The sequence below is a fragment of the Rattus norvegicus genome, chromosome 10 (assembly GCF_036323735.1).
Source record: "Rattus norvegicus strain BN/NHsdMcwi chromosome 10, GRCr8, whole genome shotgun sequence".
NCBI lineage: Eukaryota > Metazoa > Chordata > Mammalia > Rodentia > Muridae > Rattus > Rattus norvegicus.
In genome coordinates, this window is record NC_086028.1 from 34,750,973 (window position 1) to 34,777,123 (window position 26,151).

The 26,151-nt window shown below is 49.5% G+C and overlaps 1 protein-coding gene across 1 annotated transcript in view; it reads left to right on the plus strand.

The window, feature by feature from the left end:
• Window positions 1-26,151, plus strand: part of Rasgef1c (RasGEF domain family, member 1C) — a 66,191-nt gene that overhangs the window by 22,400 nt on the left and 17,640 nt on the right. Inside the window, exons 2-6 of the mRNA NM_001108273.1 lie at window positions 21,192-21,374; window positions 21,519-21,641; window positions 22,789-22,926; window positions 24,923-25,123; window positions 25,686-25,760. Coding sequence (NP_001101743.1) covers window positions 21,198-21,374; window positions 21,519-21,641; window positions 22,789-22,926; window positions 24,923-25,123; window positions 25,686-25,760 — 714 coding nt within the window. The 5' untranslated portion in view covers window positions 21,192-21,197. The remainder of the gene's footprint in view (window positions 1-21,191; window positions 21,375-21,518; window positions 21,642-22,788; window positions 22,927-24,922; window positions 25,124-25,685; window positions 25,761-26,151) is intronic.

A 26,151-nucleotide genomic window follows, 5' to 3' on the forward strand; every position in this document is an offset into this window, starting at 1 on the left:
GCTGCACACACACACACACACACACACACACACACACACACACACACACACGTCTTCTCAGCTTTTCTAACAAGGGCCCTTTCTCCGAGTGCTTGTCTTTTCTCGGCGAAGGCAGAGGAGACACTATGTTTCTTTGTTTTATCACACACCACCAATGACTTCATCTTTCTTGTCCTTCCCAGAAAAGACGGTGACGAATTTGTTAAAGTCCAGCCACGAGAGCCTACTCTTCCAGCAAAACATGAGAAACATTCAAAGCAGCTCCCTGCTTTCCCGAGTTATTTTCAGCTCTCTCGGGTCTTATTTGGTGTCTCGGTGTTGTGCGAGCCCACGCCGTATGTCCTGAGCTCCCTGCTGGCTGTTTGGTACTCTGATTCCCACCATCTCTAGGGATACCACAAAAACCTGCCCTCCACTCTAAGATCTGTTCTGAATCCTTCAGAGGGTAGGATTCTCAGGCTCCGCCCCAGCTGACACACCTAGTTCACAATTCCCCATCTTTCTAAGCCCCCACTGCGTACCTGGACTACCCACCCGTGTGAACTCAAGCCACAGATCACCATTATGAGAAAAACAAGCAAGCAAGCAAACAAAAACAAACAAACACCCCCACAGGTTTTAACCCATCCCCTCAAGTTTCCAGAACTATGGGAGAGATAGAAATTACTTTTGGTTCTTAATTCATCCCTTAAGGTTTTGTTTTTTTTTTTTTTTAACCCTTGGCAGATATCTCTAGTCAAAAGAAAAAGGTCCCAAGGAGTGAAGCCCATGCGGTCACTTCTGCCTGAACAGCTGAAGTCACTGAGAGAATCTCATCTCTGCTGTGTCCTCAAGTACCAGAATGCTTTCCTCAGTGTCCCTCCCTGACCCAGACTTTGGATAGCCGCAGATGATGTCAGGAGATGAAGACTAGCAGTGTGGCTGCAGCAGGGGAGACCAGGGCATAGGGGCAGTGTGGTAGCGGCTCCCCCAGACCACTCAGCAATCGCCAGCAGACCCTACCAGGCTTGAATGTACCTGATTTGGCCAATCCCACTAGCATTCCAAGAAAAGCAGATACACTGTCGTGAAGGGTAAATAGGGCCATGAAATCAATAGGAAAAAGGATAGCAAGAAGCCCAGTGCCTTAGCTTCATGCATCTGGAGTTAGCATCAGTACGCCCTTGGCAGGTACCTACCAGAGCTGGTTCAGGGGATGCAAGAGTAAGGGAGCAGGTGAGAGAACTAGCCAGGGAGTCGTAGGACCGGCTGAAAGGCGGAGGTACCCAAAGAACTGCACAGCTCAGGAAAGAAGCCTCGGTCTTCAGGATGAAAGATGAGGCAGGGTTCCTTAGAGGAAAGAACATGGATTGAACCTGAAGGGCCTCTTCTAGGCCAACTGGCAGGGGAGGGCATTCCAGGAAGACAGTGTGGACTATGCAGAGATGTGGAGAGAGGAAGGAGCTAGAAGTGAACGCTCTGGACAACTGGGAGAGCTGGAAGTGGAGAGGGTACCACTCTGGGTAGTTGGGTGCACAAAGGAAATGTTGAGTGGCCCCAGATTGGGATGCAACCCTAGGCAGGGATTCTGGAGAAAAGGAGGGCGGGGACCTGGCTCTTTGTTGGCCAAGAGACCTGGACAGATGGCTGTGCCCTCACGCCTAGGTCGTGGCTCTGTGGGACAGTGTGGATAAAGTCCGTATGCAGACTCCATCTGGAAGATTTGGCTGCTGTGGATTCAGTGTCAGATCTGCTAGGGGACCCCTCACCTCTGTTCCCCAACATATACCCCACCTCCTTAGCCACTTAGTGGACCCCGCACAGGATAACACTCAGCCAGAGCCTGGAGTCTAAGCTCAGCAGAGGCCAGGGCCTCAGGAAGCTCAGTAAACAGAAGCACAGGCCTAGAGAACCTTGTCTGGGGTGGCTCCTGAACGGGCTGGGGTGACCAGCCAGCCAGGCGGTGGGCATATGGGGGCATGACTTCCTGGGTCAGGCTTGAGGTACTCCGTGTCCTTACTGTCTCATCACAGACATTGTCCTCATGGTTCTTTTTGGTCCACCACTGGCTGACATGAATAGAGCAGGGCCCCTGCTAATGGAATATTGACCCTCTTCAGCTCCTGACCCCACCACTTTAAATATGTGTAATTTGATACCCGGAAGTAGAGGTGGCTGTTCCGAAGAAGCCAGTCAGTGGGAAGACACTTCCCCCGACCCCCATGGGCTCACACTCTGCCCCTATCCTTGAAGCAGGCCCTTGAGACCTCACCCAAAGTTTGTCTCCCAAGCTCACTCTTAGAAATGACTCCCACAGCCTACAGAGGAAAACTAAAGTGTTTATTTTTGCCTGATGCTCCCCGTTCTGGAAAGAGCCCGAGAGGTGTTTGTCAGGAGGTGTGGGTGACTCACGCAGACACTTGGAGATGGAACTGGCTATTTTTGCCCTAGACTCTGGAGGAGGGGGGTGGGTGGGCAGCATCTCTTTCGGGTGCCTATCACTGGGATGCAGATGCTCGGGATGGCTCAGCTGACCTGCAACAAGAGGCTAAGCCCTAAGCCCCAGCATTGACAGCCAGTACCCACACGGCGATGCCCTCAGGTGGAACGGACATCCCAAGAGAGGTAAACACTGCAGACGACATCCTGAGGCAGCAGGCTCTGCTTGTCAGAGGCAGGGTCTCTGGTCCTCTCCTGAGTTTCTTTGGGGTCCCAGAGTTGTAGGGAGGAAAGACTGGGGTCTTTGTTGACATTCCCTTCCCGCTAGTCCTCGGAGTCTAAAATCAAGGCCACTGCTCAGGCCACCTCACACCCTGCACCCCCAGTGTGAACAGGTTAAGCTTTCCTTTTGCAGTTAGCTCCCTTACGCATCCATACTCCATCCGGGTCTTCTTTTTCTTTTTGTGTTCAATGGGGGGAAGGGGCTCAGGGAGTTAGGGACTGAGCATCCCAGGCTCTTGTGGCTCAGAAACCTCACCTTTGAAAATGGTTCCCAGAATCTTATGTTCTACTAGGGTTTTGCTTCCCAAGAGGATCCTATGCTGAAACTGGGGAAAGGCTATGGGGGTCTGTGCTGGCTAATTTGATGTCACTCTGACACAGGTTAGAGTCTTCTGGGATGAGGGCACCCCAATTGAGAAAATGCCTCCGTAAGATTGGTATGTTGGCAAGCCTGAAGGACATTTTCTTAATGAGTAATTGATGTGGGAGGGCCCAGCCCATTGTAGATGGGACCATCCTTCAGCTACAAGTCCTGGGTTCTATAAGAAAGCAGGCTGAGCAAGCCGTGGGGAGCAAGTCAGTAAGCAGCACCCTTCCATGATCTCTGCGCCAGCTCCTGCCTCCAGGTTCCTGTCCTGACTTCCCTTGGTGATGGGTGGACTGTGATGTGGAAGTATAAGTCAAATAAAACCTTTCTGCCCCAAGTTGCTTTTGGTCATGTTTCATCATAGCAATAGTAGCCCTAACTAGGACAGGGCTTATTATGGGGAACAATGGCCTATGCCCCACATCCTAGAACATGGGACTGTAGGCTTCATCCATCTCCCTACCGAGTGGAACAACTCCTATCCAGGTCCTTATAGGACAAGGGTGCTTCAGATAGGATGAGCCAGCTCCCCAGACAGCAAAGCCCATGAGAAGGCAGAGTGGGTAGCAAGGGGCTGGTGAAATAGCTCAGCTGGTGAGGTCCCCAGCACCCACATAAAAGCCAGCTGAGATGGCTGTGTCTGTAATCTCAGCACCAGGAAGGATTCCTGGGGCTTGTGACTGTTGATCTAGCCAAACCAATGGGCTTCAGGCTTAGTGAGAACCTGGTCTCAAAAATAAGGTGGAGAGCAATGGAGGAAGACGCTGCTCTCAGGCCTCCGTGGACAGACACATGCACACACATACACAGATGAGCATGAACACACACATGAAAGATAGAAAAGAAAGGGAGAAGGAAGGAGGAAGGGAAAGGAGGGAGGAAGGAGGGGAGTGGGGGCAATGAGCCAAGAGCAGGAAGCCCAGCTTGAGGGACAGATCCACAGGGAGGGGTCACCATACTATGACCAGACCCTGAGGAGAGGGATAGGAAAGGGATGTGGCCTGACAAACCTTGTGAAGTCCTTTGGCTGCAGCACAGAGTGTCCAGGCATCAAGAGGAGACCAGGTAGGCATGGCAGTGGAGATCTGGGGGCTCAGTACAGTACAGAGAGTGAAGAAAATGCCACTGGGGAACTGGCTTCGGGCAGAGGGTATCCACAGAAGGTGGCCTGGGTGAAGAAGCTGAGGTGACTGATGTCACAAGGTCACAGCAGGGACCAGGTGGCCATACCTAGGCAGGGTGAGCAGGCCTAGAAGATGGCATGTGTCAGCTGGGATGAGGGCAGTTCACAGAGAGAAAACTCTTGTCCCTGGCACATCCTAGGTCTGGGTGGCAAGTAGGATTTTTGCACAGTCTGACATTCATTCCCCACAATAAATAAGGGGCTTGTTTTCCCCTCACCAACCATGCCGCTTCCCTACCATCCCAGCTGCCACCCAGCTGGTCAGCCCTGCAGAGGCAGCCAGGTCACTGTTGTCACCCTTGGCCTCCAGCCAGGCACATACTGAGCTTTCTCCTCAATGCCCTGACACCCAGCCTTTTCTATCTGCTACTCCTCTAGTCATCTCCACTGGTGATGTCCATCCATCCATCCATCCATCCATCCATCCATCCATCCATCCATCCATCCATCCCTTCATTCGTGTATCTGGCAAGCACTGGCAGAGTCTGCTCAGCGTTCCAAGAGGACAACCATGAACAAGAGTAGGTTAATTAGCAGGTGTTTGGGTGCAGTGAATATCCAGTCTGGGGACCTAAGGAGCCAGGCACACATCAAAGGTGCCATGGCTTCAATATAGCTTGAACCCTCCAGAACTCGTGTGCAATTTAATCCCTATTGTGAGCTGACTTCTGCAGTCCAGTGTGGAGAGGGACTGGACAGCATGTACTGTGAAGACCATTCATTAAGGGGAAGCCTCTTAGGAAGGAGAAGGAAGCAGCCAGAGGAAGATCTAGAAGGGTGTTTCCAATGAGAAGACCGCAAGCTCTGGGGTGGGAATGAGTTCAGCGTTCTGAGCAGAGAGTGTATGTATATTTCATTCCTAAAGATGACGATAGCAGGACTCCAGTCTGCATGTACACAAAGGGAAGCAAGGAGAGACGTATAAGGTTAGACTGATGGGTTTGGTGCCTAAGGGGTTGGTCCTTCTGAGCCAGCAGAAAGGCCAGGGCAGATTGTTAGGTGTCCTGGTGATACTGAGCTGGGTCTGTTTGCTCAGCTCACCGTGGCACACGCCATGAGGTGAGCTGCACTGGGCAGTCTCACTGTGATGTGCTCCTCACACATCTCCTTGCCCAGATGGAAACTTTGCAACCTTGGAGCAAAATAAGCTTTTGTTTTTGTTTTGTTGGGTTTTGTTTTTGTTTTTGTTTTTCGCTTTATAAGTTGATTGCCTTTGTTTTTGTTTTTGTTTGTTTTGTTTTGTTTTGCTTTTGTAGTGACAAAAAACAGAGGAGCCTGGAAAATGGCTCAAGTCATCAGGATTAATAGCAAGCACCCATCAGTCATATTAACCATGAACAACATAGGCCAATGAGATAGGTAGCTCAACGGGTAAAGGCAGCGGTCCCCAAACCTGATGACCTAAGTTCAATTCCTGGGGTCTACACGGTGGAAGTGAGAGCTAACTCCCTCGGGTTGTCCTCTGGCTTCTACATACACACCACAGGCACGCATGCACAGGCACGTGCACACACACACACTAAAATATTTTTAAAAATTAAAATACAGCGTGGGTTTCTATATCCTTGCTGCAAAAGGCACTCCTGAATAAACATAGCTACATCCAAAACTGGTATGCTAAAAACTGTGAAACTCTAATGAAAGGGTCAAAGATGCATTGCATCTAATCAGAGAGGCATACCATGTCCATGGACTGGAAGACTTAGCATAGTAAATATATACTGTCTACTACTTATACACACTACATACTATAGCATATATACATACCTATAACTTAATACATAATAAATATATACTATGTCAAATATAAAGCTGTGCCCCAAAGAAGCTGACAGATCTGAGTACCCCAGAGGCGGGGCGGGGTGGTTGTTTTTTGTATTGCTTTGTTGTTTCTGTTTTTGTTACAGATAAGGGCGGTGCCATTAAAAAAATGAATATGAAAATGCAAGAGTCAAAAAAAAAAAACCAATGTCACTAAAATGTGATCAGAATAAAACAAACCTATTTATGATCATTGTATCTGGGGGAAAACCCACTCCTCAATGAGGCAAGGGGAGCCGTTTATCATTAACAGCAAGTTACTTGCTCTGAGCAGCTCTGGAGAGTACAGAGGGGTTCTGAGACTCTCACCAGGGTCGTCTGGGTGTGTCTATGAGTGGCCATCTGGAGTATGGTCTGTGACTCCTTCCATCCATGTGAGGTCCGTGGGACTGGAGTCCAGAGCTTGGGCCTGGAATGCAGAGTGCTGAGCACAATATCCTCTCCCTGACTTCCTGCTGGCCCACACACATCTGTACCCTCGTGCTCTAGGAATCAGGGTTAGGTGCTAATCCCATGCTGTCAGAAGAAGAGGTCTGGAGGCTAGACGTGAGTGGCCATCATCTTGATTTTCAGGAAGAGGAAGGTGGGGCCTGTGAGCAGGAAGCCAGGCAACTGGTGACTTCCTCTAACGTTCATGCCTCTCGGCAGACCAGTGCTACACACCAGACATCTTCCCACTCCTTCTAGTTCAGAGAGGAAAATGAGACTCAGAGTAGAGAAGCGATATGCCCAAGCCACACAGCAAGTGGTGGTCAAATGAAAACACAGCAGTCGGGCTGGAGAGATGGCTCAGCGGTTAAGAGCACTAACTGCTCTTCCAGAGGTCCTGAGTTCAAATCCCAGCAACCACATGGTAGCTCACAACCATCTGTAATGAGATCTGATGCCCTCTTCTGGTGTGTCTGAAGAGAGTGACAGTGTACTTATATATACTAAATAAATAAATCTTTAAAACAACAACAACAACAACACAGCAGTCATGCATCCACCGGCTCAATTTTCACTTCAAACACGTACCCTCCAGGTACCAAGTCCTCTCTAGGCCTGGAATCATGGCTATATAGGTGAGACCTTGTTTCTGGGCTCATAGCCTTGTGGTGAGACAGAGAAGAAACTAAACTAAATACACTAAAAACAAGAGCCTCGGTAGATGCCAGAGGCTGAGGTAGTGCTGGGGCCTGTAGGATAGATTTGCATTGTAAGAACTGTGAGGTCATCTCCAGGAGACAGAGTCTTCCTGAACTCTGAAGGTTAGGGAACCAACCACATGAAATGAGGGGCGAGGCTCCCAGTGGAAAGACCGAGACCGACAGTCATCTCTTGCTGTCATTCGAGCCCACATTCCCCACATTCCCGGTGGAAACTGCTTCTGTTGCTTGAAGAGTCGGCTCACCTGTCTAGCCAGGGTTTACTTTCCCAAAGCTGCAGTACAACCCAGGCTGAGGAAGAGCCCTCTCCCACCTGTCACCAACCTCGATTTCTGTAAACTCCTCCCCCACAAGCCTCGGGACTTTTTTCTACTCCACATGCTGTGGAAGAACTTTGTCTTCTTGTTTTTGTTAATGGTATATATTTGAATGTGGTATGATGTGCTGATGTCCATAAATATAGTAGGATGATTACTGTAGATAAATTTGCATACCCAGAATCTTATATAAATGCTTATTTTTTGATGGTAGGAGCACTAAAATCTTCTGCCATGGTGAACTGAGAGCATACAGAAAGCCTCCGTTGTTAACTGTTGTGGAGGGACCTTCCCTTTGCTCGTGACATTGCCCCCGATGAGGGAAACTCAAAGGCCCATGGGAGAATCATTCTTCTGCTCTGTTGCCACCCATCCCCACAGATCTCCAAATGTGGGCTGGCTACGGAGTGGGCGTGGGGGACAAAGTGGGGAAAGAGGCGCACTGTTAGAGAAACTGTCACTATTTTAAGAGGTGTTCTTCTTTCCCACCTCTCTTCAAAGCCCATGACCTTCCCAGGCTGTGTCAGTTTGCCAGTGGGTGCCCCTTCCTTCCTTTCCTGTTATTTGTCTTACTGAAACAGTTCCTGAATAGCCCCACCTTGTGTTGTACTGTAAATAAAGACACTCTAGATACGCACGCAACTGTGTGCAGGGCGAGGAAGACGCTGGAGCACTTGTAGGAAGCATTTATGAATCTGAGCCGCGATGCTCCCTGAGTTCCTGAACTCTGTCTGAATGACTACTGGATGGAGGTGCTTGGGAATGGAGGGAGTCTGCATCATCTCCTCCCACGAGGCTTCGACTGAGCAGCTCGCCTTGTGTGTTTTAGCTTTAAAACCATTTTATCATTTAAGATTTTGTTTTATATTTTTTTGTTTTTTTTAAGATTTATTTATTTATTTTATGTATGTGAGTACACACCAGACACACCAGAAGAGGGCATCAGATCCCATTACAGATGGTTGTGAACCACCATGTGGTAACTGGGGATTGAACTCAGAACCTCAGGAAGAGCAGTTAGTGCTCTTAACTGCTGAGCCATCTCTCCAACTTGTTTTATATCTTAATCGTGTGTGTGTGTGTGTGTGTGTGTGTGTGTGTGTGTGTGTGTGTGTGTGTTTGCACATGGATAGGTTTTTTAAAAACTATTTATATTTATTTATTTATATGAGTACACTGTATCTCTCTACAGATACACCAGAAGGGGGCATCGGATCCCATTACAGACGGTTGTGAGCCACCATGTGGTTGCTGGGAATTGAACTCAGGACCTCTGGGAAAGCAATCAAGTGCTCTTAACCGCTGAGCCATCGCTCCAGCCTACGTGGGTATATTCTTAGGAGTGCAGTGCTCACCAAGGCCAGAGGAAGCCACTAGGGCTATAATTAAAGGTGGCTGTGAGCTGTCTAAGCTGAGTGCTGGGAACCAAACTCCAGTCCCCTTTGCAGGAGCAATACACACTCTGAGTCACTCAGTCGTGGCTCCAGCTATGAAGGCATTAAAAGCTTTCATCCCTGGTGGCAGATATACTTAGCATGGCTTTCCTGAAACAAGGAGCCAGTTCCCAGAGGCTAAGCTGCATGGATGAAGGGGTGAGGATGGAGTTGTATAGAATAGTAATGTGGGTGGCGGCAGCTTGTACGTCTTCTTCCACTAAGGGGGCCAAGTGGGTGAGCCTAGGTGCCCAAGAAGTGGTTTTATGTGTCTCCGACACTAATTCATCCTCTGTGGGGAACCAACCCCTGACCACAGACAGGAGGTCAGGAGACTCAGCCAGAGCATGCCCAGGTGCCTGATAGCAGATGACACCCAGTCAGAAAGCCCCAGAGGCTAACAGGGAACAGGCTAAGACGTGGCATTTAGCCCGAGTCTGTGCTTCCTCTTTCTAGTCTCTTGATGGGCAGTGCTGTTTCAGAAGCAGAAAATGGCCAGCATATTACCTCTTTATTTCCTGGATCACGCCTTTGGCATGGAACCTGAAAAACCCAAGCTCACCTAGGCATTCTCCTACGTTCTCTTCCAGTTTTGTAAGTCCGCACTTTACATTAGATCCAGAGACCAAGTCCACTTGATATCTATGAAGAGTGTGATGTCTGTGTCTCTATTCACTGATGTCTTTTTTTATACATTTATTTGGGGGAGGGATATCACATTCATACTATAACATGCCACAGCATACATGTGGAGGTCAGAGGGCAACCTTCAGGATTCAGTTCTTTCCTGCCACCATGTGAGTCCTGGGGATAGAGCTCAGAATTTTGTGTGTGGTAGCACGTGCCTTTACTCATGAGCCATCTCTCCAGCCCTAGAGCAGTTTTAGGATGAGAAGATCCAGATGTCCTGGCCTCACTGTTAGAGAGGTGACACTTTATCGTATCATTCATGTGCTTCTGCCAAAGACCAGGAGAGAGAAAGAGAGAGAGGGGGAGGGAGGGAGGAAGGGAGAGAGGATGGGAGGGAGGGAGGGAGGGAGGGAGGGAGAGAGAGAGAGAGAGAGAGAGAGAGAGAGAGAGAGAGAATGTTTCTGGGCTGTCTGGCCCAATGTGCCTGTCCTTCCACCAGTGCTGACTGCTGCTGATTTAAAGCCTTGTGCCTTGTGCACAGTCCACTTGGAGCTCAGGCAGGGGATCTGATACTGCTAAACATGGCCTGATTTCACAGGCTTTTTTTCCCTGGAACTTTGATTCACAATTCTGGCACTCGGCATTGCCTGTAAAATTGGCACCACATGAATTGCACCAAGCTTTGCTGCCACCTCTGGGTCCTGTCACAGCTGCAGGAGCTGGCAAATGCTTACACACTCAAACCATGGGGGAAAAAAACTTCTTTGGTTTAAGCCAGGTATCCCAAAGGTTCCATTTCCCCAGACTTTCTCTTTTCAAAGGAAAGCCTTTCAAATGTGTTTGCATTTTTGCACCCTGAGGGTCTCACCATCAAAACACCTTCCCTGTTGTCACAGTATAAACTATACACTCTTTCTTTAACAATTACAGGTCCTTGGCATACACCCACCTTATCTGCAGCTTTAAATGCACTCAACCTCTTTTTCTTTCCCAAGCTGCACACTTCCTAATCTTTTTGCTGCACTTTCCCCAAATTAACTCTGCATATCTAGCTAAAAGCAGCAAGTGATAACCATTTCACAGCCTGGATGTGATACCGTTTTGAAATCTCTTCAACCAATTTTGAAAATTTTTTTTGAAAACCATTACTTTTGAAATCAGCTTCACCTAAATTATCTGGACACTGACAGAATGTAGCCAAATTATTTGCCAGAGTATAACAGAAGTGGCCTGCGTTTCTATTCCTGATGAAGTCCTTGCTCCTGTCTGAACCCTCAGGAGCATTGTTCTCTATTGTCTGCATTTCTATCAGCGTTTTTATCTAAACTTCTACCCAAATGGCCCATTGAGCTCTCTAGTGTTCCTCTGCCTAGCATCTCTAAGTCCTCCCATACTCTTCCCCCTTCTCCATTTGCAAAGGCCTGTGGCCCTCATGATCAGTTCATCACAGCAACGGCCTACTTCCTGGCTCCAGTTTTCTGGATTAGCCACTTTTCTGGTTGCTATGACAAAATGCCTCACAGAAACAACATAAGGAAACAGATTCATCTTGACTCCCGACTTCAGCATGCTCTAGTTTTTCATGGCAAGGAAGGCCTGGCAGCATGGCTTCTGGCCATGGTGACAGGAGCTGCGACCTCACATGGGTGACCAGACCAGGAAGCAGATAATCAGATTAGAACCAGTGGTAGCTGCAACTTTCTGAGTGATCTATTGCTCTCCTCCAGCTAAGCTCCATGCCCCAAAGGTTTGACAATCTCCCACAACAACAGCACTGGCTGGGAGCCAAGGTTCAAACACATAAGCCAGGGTGGGAAATTTTCAGTTCAAAACACAGCTCCTGTGTATGAGGATAATGAATTCTATAATGATAATGCCTGATGTCTTAGGTTTGGTGGTGGTTGTTGTTTTCTTTGTGATAAAATACCCACAGGGTCAACCTAAGGGAGAAAAGGCTTGTTCTAGACCACAGTTCAAGGTTCAGCCATACTGGCAGGCAAATCAAGGCAGCAGGAGCTTGAAGACAGCAATGAATGGGTGCTGCTCTCCACTCCCCTCTCTCCATTTCTGTGGTCCAGCATCCCACTCAAGGCATGCTTGACACCCACAACAGGAAAGTCTTGCTGCCTCAGTTAATATAATCAACATAACTCCCCACACACATGCTTGAAGGCCCATCTCCTCGGTGGCTTGAAACTTAATCAACAATATCAGCCCTTACTATTGATAATGAGTATGTCATTGTTCCATGGGCACAACTTGATATATACATGTTTATCGCTTCTCTTGATTGAATCATTTTCTCTTGTCTTCGGTTTACTCTCATATTTTTTTGTTCCTCACAGTCTTAGGAACAATGGCATATGTGCACACACACACACACACACACACACACACTCACACACTCACACACAATAGGCTACACCATCTGGTTTAGATTTGGACAAGCATGTACCAGTGTTCACACAATGATGAAATCACCTAATGATGTATTTCCCTGCCATTAACAAATTCATTTCCTAAATCTCCATCAATTAAGCATATGTTGCTGCAGATTTCCTAGCGATAGATATATAGGTAAAATCATAACTAAAAGCAGGGAACTATTAGCACAAAAGTCAAGATGTTTATTCAGCGAAAATTAGAGTGAATGGTGGGACTGAATAGAAGGGAATGGTGGGGCTGGGGACAGAAGGGCATGGTAAACTTTTTAATACCAGTAGTGCTCATTTTATTAGCTTAGGAAATCACAGATGTTTGCATTATTATAATAATTGTTTTTATTTAAATTATTGTGTGCTTATAGACTCTTCTGTTTTCATTATTTTGTTGATGAGGGGGGGGAATATCAAAAGGACACTGCTCCATGGTCTCCAGACTAGGCTCAGGAGTTACTACAATTGTATAACCTGGGCCACCAGCTCAGTGGGAAAAGGATGCTGTACTTCTGTTAGCCAGGGCTCATTCCTCCCCACCCTTCCTCTCGTCCCTGTGACTTGGGTGCCAGCCTGTCTAAGGAAGTGATTTCTGGAAGCAAAGAAGCATGGTGGGGTGGGGTTTGGTGTTGGGGCTGGGGCTGGGGGCTGGAGAGACGGTTCAGGGCTTACTTAACAGCACTCAGTGCTCTCGCAGAGGGTGTGTGTGTGTGTGTGTCTGTGTGTATGTGTGTGTGTGTGTGTGTGTGTGTAAAACACATGTAAATTAATAATAATTGATAATAGCAATAGTAGCAGAACAGCGATTAGAACCAGGTGTGGTAGTGTATGCCTTTAACCCCAGCACTCATGAAGCAGAGGTCAGGGGACCTCTGTGAGTTCAAGTCTAGCCTGGTCTACATTTCAAGTTCAAGGATAGCCAGAGCTACATAGCGGGACGCCCTGTCTCAGCCTAAAATTTAAGAAACCTTGTCGTAGGGAAGTAGAAACATCAGCTCTTAGCTATAGTTTAGGGGACCCATTAAGTGGGACAGCTCTTCAAAGTGAGGTTTAGGAAGTAATTGCCAGCGTGACTGAGGATGGATAAGGGGACAGGGGAGAAGCCAGCTCATCCCTCTTTGGAGAACTCTATTTTCAGCTACCAATCTACTGTGAGGCTTGGTGCTCTCGACTTGCAACAACAGATTGCCTGCAAGTGCCCCGAGCTCTCCAAACCCAACTGCTTCTAGAAGTGTGGAAGCAGCAGGGTCTGTCAGCAGGAGCAGGGGCCATCTGGAGCCCCAGATAAGTCGGCCCAGCATCCCTCTCCCAGCCAGTGCTGTCACCAGCCCCCTGCAGATGAAGCCAGGTAAATTCTCAACCTGGGAACACCTCAGGCCTATAAGAGGCCACAGCATCCTACAGGCTACAGAGAATAGGCAGGAGTTCTTCCGGGGGAATGAGTCATGCCTCAATCCCAGTTTCTGTCAAACCAGAAGACGGGGACCCTAGAGGCTAGCTAGACAAGATCAGAAAAGCTAAAAATGACATGGCATGGTCAAAGCCATCATAGAGTGGCTTCCTCTAGACACCTCCAATGTTCCTGCGCAAGAGGAGGGTCAGGCTGGACACTGGGTCTCTCCCTCAGCTGAATCCAGCAGGCCATACTCAGGGGCATCCTAAATCCTGCAAAGCTGGGCTACACTGAGGATTTCTCATGTAAGGGTGGTTCTTCCTTAGCTCCCAGACTCTGTACCCTGATGAATATTTAAGCCTCATCTGTCCTCAACTCAGATCAACATTTATCAAGTCCCACTTCACAGGGTCAAGGATAAGAGCTTGGTCTGGAGTTGGGAGCCCAGAGATCCAGGGAAGTCCATGAGTGTCCCACTGGTAACCTTGTCTACTCGTTTACTACCTGGGGCCCATGTTTGGGAAGTGAGAAACCATCTAATGAGAGAACATCATCCTTTAAGGTTTAAGTGATTGTGTAACTAAGTTTTTCAAACCTTATTATCAATGATGGATCTTAAATACGTTAACCTCCCTTAAATACGCCCAACACTCACCAGAGGTAGTAGAAGAGAAAGGATACAGGAAGTGGACCTGCTTAGAAAGGTTTTTGGGAGCAACTCCCATCTGTGTTGTGTGGAAATCTGCAGTCCACACGTCAGCAGCAGCAGCAGCAGCAGCAGCAGCAGCAGCAGCAGCAGCAGCAGCAGCAGCAGCTCAATCCACTCACAAACACTTTAGGGATACACCAGCAGTCCAGTTCGGTAGAGTCGGGACAGCAAACAGGAATCAGCTGTGTGGCAAACCTAGCAGAGACAGCCAGGCCTCCGTCAGCAGGAGGGACTAGGAAGAACACCAGAAGTTCTCGGCTGTGCCTCTTACAGGAAAGCCAAGATCAGCGAAGACGTGAGACCCACAGACATTGTACAGTTCGCTGTATAAGCAAGTCCAAGCTCAGCCTCAGCAACTGTCTGTCAAGTCCTAGTTATATCCCCCAAAGGTCATGTGTCCTCCACGGGTCTTGTCTCAGCACATGTCTTGTCTCGGCAAGTATGTCTGTCTTAGCTGACATCACTCTGCCAATCAGCAGAGTCCACAGAAGTGGCAGGAAACGGCAGCACACCACCAGAAGTTTCTCAGTGCGCTTCCCTCTATGGAGTCACGACAAATGCAGCTCAACTACACATGTAAGGTGGACCAAACGCATGCGTGTTGTTAACAAAGAGCCTTCTATCACATGTCCTTTTATGTGCTTGTTTTGGCGAAACAACCTTTTACCTGCATCTGCTTTAGTTCAATGTTCCTTCACGTGTTTGCCCTGGCAAAACACCATTCAACCAACTTTCCAAAAAACCCTTAGGCTGAGAAACAGACTTTGTTTCTTACTGAAACCTCTGGAGGTCAGAACCTGTCCAGAGCAAGTTTATTATCCCGACCCTTGGAAAGAGCCCTGTGTTCAGTGCCTCAGGCCCTAAACACAGGTTGTTCCTTGTCCCTGAAGAAGCATCCCAGCCGATTAGCAGCCCTGGGCTGGCTGAGACCCTGGACACCCATCCCTAGTCATCTGCTCGGAGACGCTCGCCCAAACAACAGGCTTGCTCCAGGCCCCCCAAGAGAAAAGTCCTGAGGAGAGAGAACCAGTGCTGCAGACATCGAGAGGATGCCCAATTATATGCCAAGAAATTGAATAAGCCAGGTGAAACGAATGGAAATTCCTAGAAACACAAAAGTTATGGCGTCCAAATTACAAAGAAATGAAGATCTGAGAAGCCCTCAGACCAGTTAGGAGATCAGGTTAGTAATCCAAGCCCTGAGACAAGTTAAGAGATCAGTTAGTAATTAGAAGCCACCAACAGAGAAAAGTGCAAGATGGCGGCTTCTCTGGTAAGTGTGTGAAGAGTTAATATAAATCCTTTCAAACTTTTACCGATAATTGAAGTGGGGGGATGCTTCCTAGCTCATACTATATGACAAGCATTTGGTCTGGTGCAGGGACCCTACTGAGAGACCAGGCCATCTTAGAGACCCTGACCTGAGGTTGAACTCGAGTTGACTAACAGGCCTGCACCCAGCACTAGTTTCCAGGTTACTCTCAAACAAGCCTGCCCCTGGCACTTCGCTCCCCAACAACCACCCATCAGGAGGAAAGCAGAAGTTAAGTTTATGGTTTGGCTCCTAGCACCAGCCAATCATTCTAAAGGGTGGCGAAACTCCATAATAGCCCCCTAATCAGAGCTGTGCCAGGCTAGACACCCCCTTGCTGGTTGACTTGCCTCTATAAACGCTTGCTTGAAACTGGGCTTGGGGCTTCACCCTCCTGTCCTGAGCCCGAGCGTGAGCTTGAATAAAAAAAGACCCTAGTGAGACTGCATCAGAATCGACTGCTTGGTGGTCTTCCAGGGTTCACGAACGCTTAACGGGCACAACACCTACAATAAAGGAAAATTCAAGGGTAATGTTTCTTTAGAAACGTTGATGCAAAAGTTCTCAGCAATAGCAGCAACAACAACAAAAAAATTATCAAACCAAATTTAGCAGCACATTAAAAAGGATTATACCACAGGGTTTAGTGAGACTGTTGACGGAATGCAAGGACGGTTGAACCGAAACTTGATGTAATACGCATTCACAGGAAAGCTCATGTGCACGTGCAGAGTCATGTCAATGCAGAACAAGAACTGGCAAAGTTGAATGACAAAAATAACACACCCAGAAGCAGTGACCTCAACACAGTGAAATCCACGTGTCGATAAATGACTGACAGCTTCTCTGCCACGGTGAGCTTTCAATTAGACTTGCCAGGACAACAAGCCACAGGACGGACCTAGCAGTGTAAGGCTTTGCTGCTGTGGTTGATTAATGGCTCTAATCGCCCGGCAATGGTGCGCGTTCCTCACCACCCACCCCAACGTTCTAGGTTCCCCAATGAAAGACACACACGCAGCCTTATATTTTAATATGCCTTAAGCAGCTCAGTGGCTGGGCCACTCCCAAACTTCCGTGTCGTTAACACCTCCCCGCCAATACTCCTGAGTTAATACTTACTAAAGTCTATATTTCATCTTTGCTACCCTAGACCTAATTGGGGGTTGGGGGCTGGGGCCACTCATCTCTGGCTCTTAAGATCGGTATGCTCTCCATTCCTTATTCCTTTCCCGTGTGGCGGTTCTCCTTTCTCCACTGTCCCCTCGCCTGTGAATCCTGAAGTCCCGCCTCTGTCTCCCTGCTCAGCCATTGGCCACTGACCACTTTATTTTCCAATCAGAACCAACCAACTGGGCGGCAGGGACTCTTAGCGTCTTACATATGGATTCTCACACAATTTTGGGAACCCAGATAACATAATACAAGCGTTAGACCAAATCCACCAGAAGGCTTGGCTTGTCCACTTCAGTTAGGAGCCATATTATAGTCGAAGCCTATGCTCTTCTTTCCAGAGCCTCTCCCTTGTGGTTGGTTATTAATTAATTAATTAATTTATTTATTTATTTGGACTGTATTGCCAAGGATTTTATTGGTGTGAAAGGAAACTGGGATATGAATGGCTTGGCACACAAAACCGAATCTTGGTACGATTCAAAAGCTCTGACACCCCTCTTACTCCTTCACCCCAGAAGTATTCAAAGGATTGTTCCAACACGCTGGCCAGAACTGATTACTGTAAAATCTCATTTATTTTGTGGCCTGTGATGTTGATTGCCAAAGAGTGCCAGGCTCACTTATGAAGAATTAATTATCTTGATTGGGTTAGCCCCAGTCATGCCTGTGATGTGTTACTTTGATTAGGTTCAGGTGGGAACGCTTACCCCAGAAGGAACCAGCACCATCCCTGAGCTCTAGTTCTGGGTTACATAAAAAGGGGAAAGCCGGGTTGAGCACCAGCCTTTGTTACTCTCTGTTTTGTCACTGTGGGTGCAGCGTGACCAGATGCCTCTAGCTCCAGCCACCATGGCTTCTCTGTCCATGACCAAATAAGCCCTTTCTCCCATGAGCTGTGTTTTTCAGGGTATTTTATCACAGCAATGATCCAAGTAACTTACCCATGGTCCCACCCTAGCTCGGATCTTGATGCTCCTCCAGAGGCCCGTGCACCAAAGCCTGGTGAAAAGTGGTGAACCTTTAAGAGGTGTAACCCAGTGAGAGCTATTCAGATTGCTGACGTCATGCCCTCGAAGGGGGACATAGTGGCTGAGCTCTTGCTCCTCATCTTCTTCACTTACCAGCTATGAGACGAGTGAGTTGTTTTTTCTACTAAGTGCCCCACCATGGTGCCTCCAGCAAAGGCCCAAAGCAAGGAGACCAGCCAGTCACTGGCCAGTCACTTACCAAAAAGAAGCTTCCAAACAGTAAGCTAAAGTAAACTGTATCAAGATAGCTTGATACATTGACTATCTTTGGAATTTGTTATAGCACTTGTGAAGCCTGCTGACTCATGCCACAAAAAGGGCTGAGAGAGAGAGAGAGAGAGAGACAGAGACAGAGACAGAGACAGAGACAGAGACAGAGACAGAGACAGAGACAGATTGATTTTCAGACAGTCAGAGGGCAAGGAATTCTTTCCAGCTGGAGTTACAGGGGAAGTATCCGCTCTTAACTGCAGATTCATCTCCCCAGACCAGCTTTTGTCTTCCTGTAACTGGCTTCTGCCCCTAACTCAGTGCCCTCAGTGTTTCTCCATGCTGTAAGACATCTCAGAATTCCCCCCCACCTTTAAGAGAGAATAATATCGGGGTTGGGGATTTAACTCAGTGGTAGAGCACTTGCCTAGCAAGCACAAGGTCCTGGGTTCAGTCCTCAGCTCCAGAACAAAAAAAAGAGAGAGAATAATATCTCATCATATGTATATACCATATATATATTATATATACACATCTTGTTTATGTATTCATCCATTGATGGACATTAATTAGGCAGGCTTTAAGAAATTACTCCTGGACACACAAAGAGCGAATAAAATGGTCTCAAAAACTAAAACAAAACATTTTAGGGAAAAAAGAAAAACTGAAACAAACCCTGGCCTACTGCAGAAAGATTTCTGAGATGTATTGTTAAAGAAAAGAACCCAGAATGGGACAGCATTGGGGACATGCTATTTTGTGTGTAATAACGAAATGGGAAAAATAAATGCTTACATTGCATTTGTGTGAAGAAACCATAGGGCGATAAACTGATCCAAGAGTCATTCGCACAGGAAAGGACCTGGGTGCATGGCCTGGGGCCTTGATGTGCTTCTTGGAAAGACATGTGTTTCCACACATGGACGTTCGATGTGCCTGTCATCCTGTGTTCTCCCTCATCCACCACTTTGTCACTTAGGACCTGATACCTGTTCCCAGCCACCTAAGCACACTTTTTCATAATCGCCCGACTTCCCCTTGTTGGTCCCATGATGGCCATGTTTTTCCACGGGCTCATTCTTACCCTCAGTCCTCAGGTCAGTGACCTCCCCAGGCTCCCAGTTGGCAGCCCGTCCCCTCTCAGGTCATCCCTGCAGGACACTCCTTCAGCATGAGCTTGGGGATCTAGCCCACCCCCAAGGACCCAGCATCAAGTGCCCAATGCTGAGCCAGGCCTAGGGGTGTTCTGAGAGCTTCCCCGATTGACTTGTGCCGCGTCAATCCCTCTGTGATTCTCCCACCACCTGGCAGACTGCTGCTGTGCCCCACAGAGAGTTTTAGTGTCACCTCCACTCTGTCACTGGCCCATCTGGGAGAAAATTGGACTGGAATCCAGGACGGGCTGTAGGGTGAAGAGGCGGCAGACATTACATGGGAGAGGGGAGCTTCAGCGCTCACATATGTTGGCATATAAAGTTAGAACCAGGTGCTGAGCTCCAGGCATGAAACAGAGCTGGCACCTGCTGTCTCTAGAGATGGCCACCCTCTCCACTGAGAATCTTCAGAATTCCCCACCCCCACTCCCGCCGTCTTCATCTGCACCGGCTTCCCCACACAGATGGACAAGAGGTGGCTTGTGAAATTTGCATTTTTAGGACTGAAAATTGAGTGTTGGAGATTGCTAGGGAGATTAAAAATAAAGCTTCGACAATTGCCAAGGTCAGGGCTGTCCAGGCTGCTATCCACATGGATTGACCAAGCACTCGTTAATACTGCAACCCCATCCCAGCACCTCCCACACCACATGTACAGCCCTCTGGAGAGTTCCCCCTCACCCCTGAGTGGGCTCTGGCCTCCTGTCTTTCTGTCTCTAGGTCAGGGTCGCTAGGGGGCAGAAAAAGCAGGCCAAAGCCAGAGTCTTTCAGGGGGTGAGCCCATAAGATTCCGTGTTTGAGAAAATGGGGTGACCTGACTGTCTAGGCTGGAACTGGTTAAACGCCCACAGACCTACAAAACTTGTGGAAGAACTGGGAGCTCACCGGAAAAATGTGCAGGCGCCCTCTGCTGGCCAGGCCACAGAAGTACTCAGCATCGGTCTAGAGGCCTACATAGAGAAGACACTCTAATGCCAGCAGAGGGTCTTAGCTACACCAACCACTGACAGAAGCTCCCAGGCCTACAACAGGGCTCACAATGAAAATCCACTGACGTCTACCAGGGGTCAGACATGGCTTTGGAGTACAGAGATCCTGAAAGGAAGCAGGACTAGCCCCATTGAGGAGCTACTCAGGAGGCTAATGCGGGAGAACTGTATGTTCAAGGCCTGTCTAGACTACAGAGAACATGGAAAGCCAACTTGGGCAACTTAGCAAGAGCCTGTCTCAAAATGAAAAGTAGCAAAGTGAGCTGGGATGTTAGCTCAGCGGCAGAGTCCTCAGGTAGATGTACGGGCGGTCAGTGCCAACTCTCTCCCTCCAAAAAGAGTGTGCCTACCTTCCTAGCTCCTCATGGTACCGAGATGAACTCAATAATGTTGAGCTTACATTCCCCAAAGTCCAGTCACTAGGACCTCAGGGGAACCATAGCTTCCAAGTGTCGAGGGAGAGCTGGGATTGTTCCTGAACCCCTAATCTGGATCAGGGTCGCCCCTGAGCCTCTTTTTGTGGCCAGAAGCTGGGGGAAGATAGTGACTATTAAGGACTTGGACGAACAACTTTTCCTGTGCTAGGTAGCTCACACCTAGAGTGCCGGCAATGGAAGAGTCTAAAACAGGGGGATTGCTGTGAGTTGAAGGCCAACCTGAATTATAAAGAGAGAGAAGCAAGGGATAACCAGCTGTTAAGGATGTGTTTTCCAGGGCTGGAGAGATGGCTCAGTGGTTAAGAGCACTGACTGCTCTTCCAGAGGTCCTGAGTTCAAATCCCAGCAACCACATGGTGGCTCACAACCATCTGTAATGAGATCTGATGCCCTCTTCTGGTGTATCTGAATAGCTACAGTGTACTTATATATAATAAATAAATAAATCTTTAAAAAAAAAAAAAAAAAAAAAGGATGTGTTTTCCAGGGAGAGATGGTTCCTGGGGGAAGACTTGGGTGGGGGCTATAAGAAAATGCAGAATGGACGTTGGGCTGCAAAGTAGGGGACACTGGCAGCCTCTCATGATGGGCTTGCTGAACTTAAGTGTGGATGGTGAGAGGCATAGTTCTCCAGCCCGGATTTCGGAGCTGGGGACCGAACCCAGGGCCTTGCGCTTCCTAGGCAAGCGCTCTACCACTGAGCTAAACCCCCAACCCCCCCACCCCCCAACTGTTTCTTATCACTGCAGGCAGGCATGCCCCGGACACTGACTGCCTCCGACATGGTCACCCCAGGCAGCCTCAGCCCGCCTCCCATAGACTCCACAGAAGGAGAGCAGGCTGGGCAGCCCCTCCTGGACGGAGCTCCATCCTCAGCCTCTTTGGAGACCCTGATTCAGCACCTCGTGCCCACAGCCGATTACTATCCTGAGGTAGGTGAGCCGCCCGGTGCGGGGACAAGGGGCAGGAGGGCATGGAGCAGGCGACAGGGCTGGAAATGGGCTGGTGTCTGGGGAGTCGGGGCAGGCTGGTGACACCCTGTGTGCTCTGATGAGTGTATGTGGCGTCCTCACCAGAAAGCCTACATCTTCACCTTCCTGCTGAGCTCTCGTCTCTTCATCGAGCCCCGAGAGCTCCTGGCTCGTGTGTGTCACCTGTGCATAGAGCAGCAACAGCTGGACAAGCCGGTGCTGGACAAGGTGAGGAGCTAGGTAGGCCAGGGGCCTCTGAGCGAACGTGTATGCCCTGGGTATGACCTCACAGGGTCACTCTTGGGGGAGGCAGTGGTTGCTCCATTCTCTGGAAAGGGAGCCTATTAAGCTTCTGACTTACCGGAGGCCCAGGACCTGCAAGAATAGGTCACTCTTACCCTTGTGCCATTTTCCAACGTCCTGTGAGATCTATTAAAGCCAGACCTGAGTCCGCGGAACCGAGTCTACAGGGCCCTTACCTGTAGCCTGGGACAGCCCAGGCCTTTGCAGGATTTCTCTTCAGTCCCATTCCATTTCTGAATGAGGGTGGCTTCTCTATGCCATGCCTCATCAGGCCTTTTCTCCTCTCCCTGCCTGATTCTCTAACATGATTTTCCACACCTGTGTCAGTCAGGCTTTTGGGTGCGGAAACCCAGCTTCAACTGACCCAAGCAAAGAAACATGGGTGACTCCTGTGCCTGCCCAGCATTGGGTACTTCTCTGTGAGGAGCCCAAATCACCCAATGGGGTTTCCTACTCTGATGGTCCCCCCTGGTTTCATCTGGGACCACAGGCCTCAGCTTATGCTGGCTGATTCTCTTGCACAGTGACAGGTGACCTCCTTTGTCAGGGTGACCTTCTAACCTCTGAATCACATGGAAAGACCTTTGAAGGTAAAAGGTTGAGATTTCATCGACCTTGCTTAGGTCACATGCTCATCTGTGGGCATTCATTGCACATGATGCCTTAGAATCCCGGGTTCTGATAGGCCAGTACTCAAATAGTTCCACCCCTGAGCCAATCGGCTGGGCCTCTCTCTCTAAGAGGAGGGGAAGTCCCATGGGAAAACTAACCCTAGGATACTGTGACCCTAGGAAAGGGAGAGGCCAGGGATACTGTCGGTGGTAGAAATGAGATGGACCCGGCCTCAAAATAAGTGTCTGCCTCACTTCCGTCCCCTGTGTGAGCGGAGCCAAGGCACCTCCCCTCCAGTCCTCTGCTCTGTTGTCCTCTCCCTGACGCAGGGCACAGATAGCCTGAGGCTTACCACAACTACTGCAAGGGGCCATGGTATAACCTAGACGGGCAGAGCTTGCTCCGTGAGAGGCTCACTACAGCCCACCAAATGGCTCCTGCTTCTGCCTTTGCCTTGCAGGCCCGAGTCCGGAAGTTTGGTGCCAAATTGCTCCAGTTGTTAGCCGAGTGGACTGAAACCTTCCCACGGGACTTTGAAGAGGAGTCCACCATCGGACACCTGACAGACGTGGTGGGCCGCATCTCCCCATGTGACGAGGTGGGCAAGGCAGGGTAGAAATCACTTCCCCTTCCGGTACCTTCTCATCCAGGACCTGAGCCTGTTTCCGGATTCCTCTGGGCCCTTCTCTCCCAACACTACATAGTATAAACCCTCAATGGGCCCTCTGGAGTCCATTGAGGAGCCAGGCCCTGCATAGCTGAGAGGGAATCCAGGGACCTGTTTAGGCCAGCATCTCTACCCCTCCCTTCTGTCCTGGCAATGGTATTAGGTAGTGAATAAGACCCATCCATGGGCTCATGAGGACTGGGGGCCTGGCAGTGGCTCTGTGTGACCCATTAAGCCACCTGCAAAGGTCCATGTTCAGGGGCCTACAGAGTCCCCACTGGCCTGCTCCCCATGTAGACACAGGCTGGCAATCAGTGTTCACGGCCAGGGACCTGTAGTTTGCAGCAGGAGAAGGGTTCCAGAGATGAACCACAAGAGCAGCTGAGAGAGAAAGTTCCCCAACTGCCTCCCACTCTCCCGCCAGCTCTCACCCTAGCTCCTTGGTGCACAAGGAGTAGAGATGTCTCTAGGAGTGATATTTGCCATGGGCTGATAGTCTTAGGGGTCTATCGTGGGTTAAAGGCCAAAGGTCTTGGGTTATGTAGATGTCTCAATAAATCCAGCTAAACTAATGGCGGCTCTCTTTAGAGATAGTGTCCTTAGGGCTGCATGGCTCGGCAGTGAAGAGCAGAAGGACCAGAGTTCAGTTCCCAGCATCCATGCTGGCATCATGACTTACCTGTAACTCAAGCTCCAGGACACTGATGCCCTAGCCTGGCCTTTGACGGCTCCTGCACTGAAGTGTACACACCCACACCCAGACACACACACACGCAGCCAATTTGTTTTTTTAATTTAAAAAAACTTTTTTTTAAAACAAAGAAATAGGGTCTCTGAAGGAGAAATGGTGGACTTCTCATTGTGAGTCGAAGGTCACCCTGAGGAACCTCGTGTCCCTGTCCCCAGCCCGGGCACAGTTCAAAGCAGGCTGTCCTTCCGAGCTCCGTGTTGAGAGGGTTTGTTACCCTGCATGCCCAGAGCTGGGCTGGGTTCTTGTAACAAACATGGCACTTCCTGTCCCATGCAGCATCATTCTAGCTGGGGTCCTGTGAACAAAGTCCCATCAGGGAAGGCGGCATTGCCAGAGACTGAGGCAGGAGAGTGAGGCTGGCCCAGAGTCAGCTCTGAGCCAAGCTTGAGGACCAGGATGGTTCTCACTCGAGCCAGTAAGGGGCCAATCCTGCGGGACTGGGTGTGTCCTGTGCCTTCCTTTCCTCCCCTTCCTTCTTCCCCTGGCTTGCCTGACCTCTTCCCCAGAGTCCAGAAGCAGCTTGTACATTTTAGCCAGAGATGTTCTACCTGAAGCATTTTCTCAAACCCCACCTAAAACCCACAGCCTTTTCCCCAACTGCCTTCACTTCATTCCCAACCACCACATGTGGAGTGTAGGGACCTTTTTCAGGATGGGACAGGCCCCAGGATATTTGCTGGTACCTGGCCTTGTTCACAGAGGCACCACATCCCACCACACATACACACACACCACACACACCCAAACCACATACACACACACACCCCACATACACACACCCCACATACTCACACCACACACTCTCAAAATACACAGAGAAAACATACCCCACATACCACATACACACACCACACATACTTTAAACATACACACACCACACCCATACCACACACACCACATACGTACACACATTCAAAACACACATACACACAAAACACATATACACACACCCCACAAACACACACTCAAAACACACAGAGAAAACACCCTCCGCATACCACATAGACAGACCACATGTACTATAAACACACAGCACACATGCTCTAAACACACACACACACACACACACACACACACACACACACACACTTTGGAGCCCAGGAGCCTGCAGCTGGGGTTGAGTTTGGGATGTGAGTGTTCAGGCCTGAGTGCCCTCTCCCCTCGCCACAAACCTAGACCTACGGAAACAGGATGCACCAGCTCCTGCAGACTCTGCACCAGAAATTGGCATCACTTGGCCAGGGACCAGAAGGCCTGGTAGGGGCGGACAAGCCCATCTCCTACAGGACCAAGCCTCCAGCCTCAATCCACAGGGAGCTCCTGGGTGTCTGCAGTGACCCCTACACACTGGCCCAGCAACTGACCCATGTGGAGCTGGTAAGTGGGACCCAGGGAAGGAGCCATTAGACATAGCAAACACTGCCCCCAGCCTGTCTTTCCTGATCTCAGCATAGCCCAAGGATCCATGCCCAATGGACCCTGCAGAAGACTCCAGAGCAGTCCCACAGCATTCTCGGGCCTGGGTCAGGAGGTCTGCAGGTGCCAGCTAAGGGTCTAGGCTGAGGACAGAGGAATTGAGTTCAAACTCTCATTCTGACGCCATTCACTATGTGGTCTTCCCAGGCCTACGGAACTTACCATTTGGGCCCAACACACCTGAGGCTGGAAGTAGGGGGAGGCTGCTCTCCCAGTTTTCCAGAGCAGCAGTTGAGCCCTCCTTCATATTGGTAAAAGGAATGAGCCGACCTCACCCCAAGCACATGGGGGTTCTGTGTAGATACAGAGGCTAAAGGGCCTCCAGAGAGAGGTAGTGAAAGAAAGTTGGCACCTCCCTGTCACGCTAGCACCCCTGACTGTGCCCTTGCTGCCTCCCGGAATGTGCCTCCTCCCCAGCGTGTACCCCGCCCTCTTTTCTGACTCTTCTCCCCTCCCCATGCAGGAGCGGCTTAGGCACATTGGGCCCGAGGAGTTTGTCCAGGCTTTTGTGAACAAGGACCCCCTGGCAGGCACAAAGGTAAAAAAAGGTTCTTGGGAATGCTGAGACTACAGTGGCCTCCACTCAGTGGTGGCCAAGAGCGGGGAGATCTCACGGACATCATCTGGGGAAACCCTGATGCTGCCCAGAGCAGAACGGAGGGCCCCTGGACGTTCCACCCAGCCTTTCCAGCTCAGATGTCCAGCGCCGAGTCCCAGAGAGCCCCATGGACTGGCTAGATATACCCCGCTAGGTTGAGTCAAGCTTCAACGCTGGGTAGAGAGAATGTACAGGGTGCACCTTGCAGGGTGGGACATAAGGGTCCTCCTTGTGCGTTTGGGCAGGCGCTTGTGCCCTCTAGTGGCCACTGTAAGAAGTGTTGGCTAGTGCTCGTCGCCTGAAAAAAAATTGGAAGGGTTGAGCCACACTA